The sequence below is a fragment of the Ornithodoros turicata genome, unplaced genomic scaffold, assembly GCF_037126465.1.
Source record: "Ornithodoros turicata isolate Travis unplaced genomic scaffold, ASM3712646v1 ctg00001218.1, whole genome shotgun sequence".
In the NCBI taxonomy this organism is placed as follows: domain Eukaryota; kingdom Metazoa; phylum Arthropoda; class Arachnida; order Ixodida; family Argasidae; genus Ornithodoros; species Ornithodoros turicata.
Window position 1 is genome coordinate 58499 of NW_026999508.1, and position 9404 is coordinate 67902.

Consider the following 9404-nt stretch of genomic DNA (forward strand, 5'->3'; position numbering starts at 1 on the left):
CTGTATTATTCAGCCAAAGGTTGCTTGTATTCAAACGATCCGCGACAGGATGCCCTAAACTAATTATGTGTACGATGAATTACCAGATATACGTCCCTTTAACTGCATCTTTAACGCTGTGGCTGATCTATACAAGTATTAAAATGACTTGTCTCTTTACTCGAGCGATCAACATGTATTTCTTCAAGTAGTCGAAGGTGTGATTGAAATGCTGTCCATTCAGTTTTAACAAATAAAAGACTTGAAGGTCCTATATGCTTCCATGTCATGGTGACTGCTGTTTCTCAGCGAACAGCTCGAGTGATGAACCTAGATTTCTTCATCATGTACTGGCAGTGCATTGCATTGCAGTGCAGTACAGTACATTGGTGAAAAGATAATGAGTCGCCTCGCAGTGACCACCGGTGTCCTACGTTGCCCAGAAAGGTAAGTCTAGAGCGTTTTTCGGCTGGATTTAACTTTGAACGTTAGTGGGAGAGCGAGAGCTGTGTACACAGTTGAAAGACAGGTGAAACCGTGATATTGTGTGCTTCTGTATCCGTTTACGCGAGAACAATTCGATTAGATCAACATGGATTGTCAACAATTCAATAATTCTCAGTAGTCAATGCTTCAAGATATGATCATTGTCTACTGATGTTAATCAAAGTCTACCAAATGCGAATTTACCAAGTGAAGAGCAAAACAGAGGAACATGTCGATAGATGGAGAAGTAGGACCAGACACACACACACACAATCATAGCAACAATTAGCATTAGTAAGCACTAGCAATATTTACCTTAAAGAGGAACAACCATAATTTAGGAACATGTAGATAGACGAAGAAAGTATGGAGGTGTATAATCAGATACGCAGAATCATAGTAACAATTCTCAGTAGTCACTGCTTAAAGTAATGATAATTCTCTACTTATGTTAAACGAAGGCTACCAAATACTAATCTACCAAGTGAACAGCAAAACACAGGAACATGTAGATAGATGGAGAAGTAGAACTAGACACATGCGCACAATAATGGCAACAATTAGCATTAGTAAGCACTAGCAATATTTACCTTAAAGAGGAACAACCATAATTTAGGAACATGTAGATAGATGAAGAAAGTATGGAGGTGTATAATCAGATACGCAGAATCATAGTAACAATTCTCAGTAGTCACTGCTTAAAGTAATGATAATTCTCTACTTATGTTGAACGAAGGCTACCAAATACTAATCTACCAAGTGAATAGGAAAACACAGGAACATGTAGATAGATGGAGAAGTAGAACTAGACACATGCACACAATAATGGCAACAATTAGCATTAGTAAGCACTAGCACTGTTAACCTTAAAGAGGAACAAGCAGAATTTAAGAACATGTAGATATATGAAGAAAGTATGGAGGTGTATAATCAGACACGCAGAATCGTAGTAACAATTCTCAGTAGTCAATGCCTAAAGAAATGATCATTGTCTACTTATGTTAATCGAAGGCTACCAAATACTAATCTACCAAGTGAAGAGCAAAACAGACGAACATGTAGATAGATGGAGAAGTAGAACCAGACACACACACACAATCATAGCAACAATTAGCATTAGTAAGCACTAGCAATATTTACCTTAAAGAGGAACAACCATAATTTAGGAACATGTAGATAGATGAAGAAAGTATGGAGGTGTATAATCAGATACGCAGAATCATAGTAACAATTATCAGTAGTCACTGCTTAAAGTAATGATAATTCTCTACTTATGTTAAACGAAGGCTACCAAATACTAATCTACCAAGTGAATAGGAAAACACAGGAACATGTAGATAGATGGAGAAGTAGAACTAGACACATGCACACAATAATGGCAACAATTAGCATTAGTAAGCACTAGCACTGTTAACCTTAAAGAGGAACAAGCAGAATTTAAGAACATGTAGATATATGAAGAAAGTATGGAGGTGTATAATCAGACACGCAGAATCGTAGTAACAATTCTCAGTAGTCAATGCCTAAAGAAATGATCATTGTCTACTTATGTTAATCGAAGGCTAGCAAATGCGAATCTACCAAGTGAATAAGAAAACAGAGGAACATGTCGATAGATGGAGAAGTAGGACCAGACACACACACACACAATCATAGCAACAATTAGCATTAGTAAGCACTAGCAATATTAACCTTAAAGAGAAACAAGCTGAACTTAGGAACATGTAGATAGATGAAGAAAGTATGGAGGTGTAGAATCAGATACGCAGAATCATAGTAACAATTCTCAGTAGTCACTGCTTAAAGTAATGATAATTCTCTACTTATGTTAAACGAAGGCTACCAAATACTAATCTACCAAGTGAACAGCAAAACACAGGAACATGTAGATAGATGGAGAAGTAGAACTAGACACATGCGCACAATAATGGCAACAATTAGCATTAGTAAGCACTAGCAATATTTACCTTAAAGAGGAACAACCATAATTTAGGAACATGTAGATAGATGAAGAAAGTATGGAGGTGTATAATCAGATACGCAGAATCATAGTAACAATTCTCAGTAGTCACTGCTTAAAGTAATGATAATTCTCTACTTATGTTGAACGAAGGCTACCAAATACTAATCTACCAAGTGAATAGGAAAACACAGGAACATGTAGATAGATGGAGAAGTAGAACTAGACACATGCACACAATAATGGCAACAATTAGCATTAGTAAGCACTAGCACTGTTAACCTTAAAGAGGAACAAGCAGAATTTAAGAACATGTAGATATATGAAGAAAGTATGGAGGTGTATAATCAGACACGCAGAATCGTAGTAACAATTCTCAGTAGTCAATGCCTAAAGAAATGATCATTGTCTACTTATGTTAATCGAAGGCTACCAAATACTAATCTACCAAGTGAAGAGCAAAACAGACGAACATGTAGATAGATGGAGAAGTAGAACCAGACACACACACACAATCATAGCAACAATTAGCATTAGTAAGCACTAGCAATATTTACCTTAAAGAGGAACAACCATAATTTAGGAACATGTAGATAGATGAAGAAAGTATGGAGGTGTATAATCAGATACGCAGAATCATAGTAACAATTATCAGTAGTCACTGCTTAAAGTAATGATAATTCTCTACTTATGTTAAACGAAGGCTACCAAATACTAATCTACCAAGTGAATAGGAAAACACAGGAACATGTAGATAGATGGAGAAGTAGAACTAGACACATGCACACAATAATGGCAACAATTAGCATTAGTAAGCACTAGCACTGTTAACCTTAAAGAGGAACAAGCAGAATTTAAGAACATGTAGATATATGAAGAAAGTATGGAGGTGTATAATCAGACACGCAGAATCGTAGTAACAATTCTCAGTAGTCAATGCCTAAAGAAATGATCATTGTCTACTTATGTTAATCGAAGGCTAGCAAATGCGAATCTACCAAGTGAATAAGAAAACAGAGGAACATGTCGATAGATGGAGAAGTAGGACCAGACACACACACACACAATCATAGCAACAATTAGCATTAGTAAGCACTAGCAATATTAACCTTAAAGAGAAACAAGCTGAACTTAGGAACATGTAGATAGATGAAGAAAGTATGGAGGTGTAGAATCAGACACGCAGAATCGTGGTAACAATTATGAGTAGTCAATGCTTAAAGATATGATCATTGTCTACTGATGTTAATCAAAGGCTACCAAATGCGAATTTACCAAGTGAAGAGCAAAACAGAGGAACATGTAGATAGATGGAGAAGTAGAATCAGACACACGCACACAATCATAGCAACAATATTCAATAATCAGCACTAGCAATATTTACCTTAAAGAGGAACAAGCAGAATTTAGGAACATGTAGATAATGAAAAAATGTATGGAATTAGTGAAAATTATCAGTGGTCAATGCTTAAAGAAATGATAATTCTCTACTGATGTTAATCGAAGAAAGCGAAATACGAATCTCTCAAGTGAAGAGCAAAACAGAGGAACATGTAGATAGATGGAAAAGTAGAATCAGGCACACAAACACACACACATATATATACATAACCAGAGCACCAATTACCATTAGTCAATGCTTCAAAGAATAATAATTCTCTATTTATATCAATCGAAGACTACCATATACGAACCCAGCAAGTGAAGAGCAAAACACAGGAATATGTAAATGGATGGAGAGAGTATGGACTCTAGATTCTAGAACCAAACATGGAGCATCATAGCAACAATAATCAATAGTCAATGTTAGAAATACCATGCTAACAGAAGAACATCAAAGATCGTTAACGGGGTAGAATCATGGCGAGCAGTCATTGAGGTAATTAAAATAATCAATAGTCAATGCTAAAAGCTGTCAAGAGAATATCATTGACACAACTTTTGCTTGAAGAGTTAACTTGTAAGCATGCTGTCATTGCGACCTGAACTAGGGGAAACACCAAGGAGCACGAATTTCAATAGCAGGACAGTCTTTGTGAATCTGAAAGAGGCTACAAAGTTTACATTCTTTTGCATCTGGGGATCATTACACATGCACACATTGAACGCAATTTTGACTCATATTCTCGGATTTTGTCGAATATTTCCATGAGAAGAACACAATAACACACAGGCACACAGAGACATGTTCACTGGCCCACCCAGCCCCTCCTTATATCCTTAATCACGAGCACGAATTTGAAAATGAAAGAAGATATGGTAATACATCTATAAGCTCACTCCTCAAGGCAGTTTGCAAAAGTTTCATGGCTTCGTAGACTATTCTTAACACGACTGCAAAATAGTCCAATGCCTAATTGAAAGAATCATTATGACTTCAATACTTGTCAATATATAATGTATGGATCACTGTAGCAAATTTACATCACACGATACAAATGCAACGAAAAACAGGCAAAATGGGAGCAACGAAAATGGCCATTTAGTGATGGGAGCTCGTTTTTATATAATTAGACAGTCATAACAATCTTGCGAGAGGAACTGATTTTCTGAGGTTGTAATGACAAACCATATGCATATCTAAGCAACAAACATGCATTTTTCGTTGACCTACAAGAACGAGCTGGACAGGAAATATTCGTACAGAACCCATGAGTTCTCTCAAGTATTCTGACTGCATGAAAGAAACCTTTTCTCAGTTGTGAGAGAGGACAGACAAAACCTTTCTAGCTGGCTACCACACTATTCACCATAAGGGTGGGTTCACACGAGGGACCCATCTCCGGGATAAGTCCGCGGTGGGCGGTGACGTCCCGTGGACGAAGGGGTCCCCGTGCCCGCCTAGGGATGGGCGCGGATAACTCCGTCTTGGTTGAATGTGTTTTCACACTTTTCTGCTCTGTGGTTAAACAGAAAAATGAAATTTTGTACGTTGGAGTACATTGCATCCCCAGCATTCCACAATGCAGGGAACCACTGCACTAACGAAATGAAAACGAAACTGACGAATCGTCTATGACAACACATATCTCGCTGTTTATGTGTTTATTTAACGAGTACCCACTAACAGCCAAGGCCTAAGTGCGTGGAGCACTCTACATGATAAAATAGAAGTGGTGGCGAAGGGAATCAAGTCGCCTACTACCAGTGGCGTATCTAGGGTGTGGCAGGTGTGGACAGGTGCCATGGGCGCCAGGTGAACAGGGGCGCCATTATGTGGTCGGGTGTGAATGTGCCAGGTCGTGCACTCAACCTGGCACATTCATAAATGATCTAAAGCACCCGCCATTAGAGAGGTTGTATGTGAAACCTAGTGCGGAACACACGAAAACGCATCCCCAAGGACATCATGTTAACCACGAGGTAGCTAAACTGGGCGCGTGACGTATTTGACGAGAACGGGGCACCGTGAGCAAACGAACCAGCTCAGTGAGCGACTGTCACGGCCGAGACCAAAGCAGCCTAAACAAAAGGGAGATCCCAGTACCCTGTACGGTTACTCGAGACGCGACAGCAGCATTTGAGGATGTTTAGGTAGCAAGCCGATCGCAGCAGTGGGACTTTGAGAGAGATATATGAGCAAGAAAATCGACCCGACGAAAAGAGTTCGTATCGGGCGGACCAACAAGAGGGTCGACCTGAACCCGTGTGTCTTGCTGGGGCAGGTGTAAAGGTGTAGGGGCGATTTCGGCAAATTTTACACGTTAGATGTTGACGGCAACGAGCTGTACGAAGAAATTTTGGACTGCAGAATGTTGCTCGCGAGGCGCACAGAAAACAAAATATCGATACCCAAAGAGCTTCTTGAATTTATTGTTCACTATGGAGATGAGAATGTCTTCCCGAACCTTCGGGTTGCGGTCCAGATAATGTTTACGATCGCGGTTTCAATTGCCAGCTCTGAGCGGTCATTTCGCAAGCTAAAGCTGATACTTTCGTATTTAAGAGCATCAATGGGCCAGGACAGGCTTTCCGAGCTTGCTGTCCTATGTGTTGAACGAGAAGAAACAGAAAAAAATTGATTTCAGTGACATTATCGACAAATTTGCAGCAGCAAAAGCCAGAAAGGCTATCATGTGACGTTAGTGGGCCATCTGCATGTGTAGTAGTTCTGTGGATTTCATTAAAGTATTTACAAAACATGACCAACTGTGTCCTCGATATGTGCCTGAACAGGGGCGCAGACTCACTATTTGCCATGGGCGCAGGTAGCTCTAGATACGCCACTGCCTACTACTAATAATAGGACGAAGCACTGACGACAATCGCCTACCTTGTGGCACAGTCTACATTGTTCGAAATTTTACTTAGATCTCGTGTCCCTTTCTGCTTATCCTTTCTCTGTACGTGTTCATTCCAATCTCGCCTCTCAACCTCCGAGCGTTACTAACCATGAACCGTTGGATCGGTCTGCATGAATCTGAACGTGCTCGAATCCGACAGGAACATAGAACCTCAGCTTTTTGCTTCCCTTTCCAACCGAAAAGAAAACAAAGTATTGAATTTAATTGAACTGAATTGAGTCCTGGCCCCTGCAACCTCAGGTACCTCTCAAGGTTAGGTAATAGGCCCTCTTTTAGTTCTCATTTTCATTAAGGACATCTTTTCGAGGACGACTGCGTCACCTACCGCAAAGTATCTTCCACCCTAGACTGTGATACACACCAAGAGGACCTTGTTACCAATATCATCTTGGTACTGGGCTCAAAGTTCCATGTCCACTAAGGTACTATACAATATGCACATACAAAACTCTTTGCAGTTTATGACTATAGGAATAATGCATAGAGAGCATGTATCATTGTTCAGATAAGGAATTTATGTTGCGTGACGGATATGCTATAAGGAAAACGAAGCCATATAACACTGCGGGAAATGAAGGGAGGAACCACCATTTGCCATAAACCATTCTCTACCAAAAGCGACATTTCTCTGACGGATTCATGGGTGACCCAGGTGGGCAGTTAAAGACTCGACTGAAGTGGTCAGAGTTCATCAGTTGGACGTTGCACCTTTCGTCAAGGTCGGGGTGGGTTTTGAAAACATTTAAGCTTGGAATGCCACACCATTTAATGGCATAGGACACATAGAACAATTGGTCTCTCGTGAAGCCTCTAACATATCCAAGTGTAACGCTTGTGCTTTCAGCTGCTTTTCTCCATGCTCTCTCAACTGATTGTATTCCCAATGCGTCGGCGAGGTATTCCTTCTCACGTTCTTCGAACGTTCTGGCTCTGGGTGCTTTGTGGATAACCGACTGGAGACATCCGACTAATTTCTTGTACGCAGCCAAGCTATTCTTTGTGACTCCCTCGGTGCTGTTGTCGGAAAACATACGTTCGTTGTCATAGCTGTGCATAATTTCGTGGCCAATAGTTGTTCCAAGACCCGCGTAGTTCACTTCTGGAGGCCCATGGAATATGAAGAATGGTGCGTACATAAAGGGTGCAGGTATGACAATTGCGTTGTATTGAGCGAGATTGAAGGCATTCACAAATTGATTAACGCCTATCAAGTCCAATACAGTGTTTATCGCATTAATGTAACCGTCCTGCTGTCGAAAACGTTTCCAGAATATTCGAGCTCTGCCTTGTCTTGTCAGCACAACGTTTTTTGCGTAATTGTCCGGCGTCAAGTCCTGCATTGGCTCCAGATACCTATCGACCGCTTCTCCTGACGACAAATTAAACGGGTAGCCGATTATTCTTGACGTCAGTGATAGTTTTTTTAGTACTGCTTCCCTCGTAGGATTGTCTAGCCACTGGGACGTCTTAAATGATGCAGCAATTTCTTTGAAAATGTAATCAGCCATTTCTCTGACAGCGTCCACTCTGGATTGATTGACGATTTCATGCAAAGCCTTGAGAGTCGCCACCGACGGGAAGGTCCTCTTAGCGGATTCGTAGCACCACACCCGGACAGTGTGAGGTTGTCTTGCTGAGTCCAGGAAACCAGACAACCCATACAGGTCGTAAGTTATTACCCAGGCAAATAACGTTTGCAGAAGATGTTTATCGATAAGAGGAGTGCTCCCGAAGATGTTGTGAAGAAGGGAAACGTGAGACCTTCGCATCTGAAGGGTAATCGTATCAATATCCCCGAGCAAAGATCTGTGTTCTTCCAGTGCTTGGATCCACCGTGATGACATGTTTTCATCACTGCCTTCTGTGGATCCTACTTGAGACATTGGAAACGTGATAGATGTGGACTCTGTTTGTTCGTCCGTCAGCTGCGATATCTTGTCTTCGGCCTCCAGAATGGAATTTACGGTCTGTTCATCTATAGTGTCAACAGAAAACACAAATTTTAAAATTTTTTCCACGATGGATTTTCGTTCATCCACAGGACGTGGCTCGCCTGCCACAGTCTTAGCTGCGTGTCCTTTATATTCCAATGAAATATAGGCTTGACCGGCCGGACTGTAAGACACCATATTATATTCAAACAATACCGGTAACCCAATCAACATGAATTCTATTTCCTTCTTCAATGGGTCAAAATTTAAGCGTTCGATCAACGCCAACTTTCGTTTCTTAAGAAACGTGTCCACGTAGTTTTTCTCTGATGTCACGTGTCTTGTATCGACGCAGGAGGCATAAAAAGCGAGTACTTTCTGGTATCCACTTTGTTTCCCTGGTCCTATTATTCCGTTGATCATCCATTGTTCCGCACTCTTATGTAGATTCTCGTATACGTATTCGCGAAATCCGTTAGCCAGACCTTGCATACTGCGAACGGCACCGTTACAAACGTATGTGAAAAAGTTGTCACAAGGATTAAGCCTTTTGTCGACAGACAGGTCAATCAAGCGACGCATGAAATGACAGTCCTCAGTGTCACACACATTTTCGGGCCTCGTATGGTCCTTATTCTCGCCCGTAGATTCGTGATTATTGATCGGCGTCGTGCGCCACGTCTTCCTGTCGTTTGTTGTGTGCAGCGTTGTCGCGTTGGTGTGGGTTGTTGTGACTGATGTTTG

General features: G+C 40.9%; 1 protein-coding gene across 1 annotated transcript; it reads right to left on the minus strand.

Moving 5' to 3' along the window:
• Positions 1-7337: 7337 nt before the first annotated feature.
• Positions 7338-8858, minus strand: LOC135376687 (endothelin-converting enzyme 1-like). The gene has a single exon (XM_064609179.1). The coding sequence runs from the start codon at positions 8856-8858 to the stop codon at positions 7338-7340; it is 1521 nt and encodes a 506-aa protein (XP_064465249.1).
• Between the last annotated feature and the right edge of the window lie 546 nt (positions 8859-9404).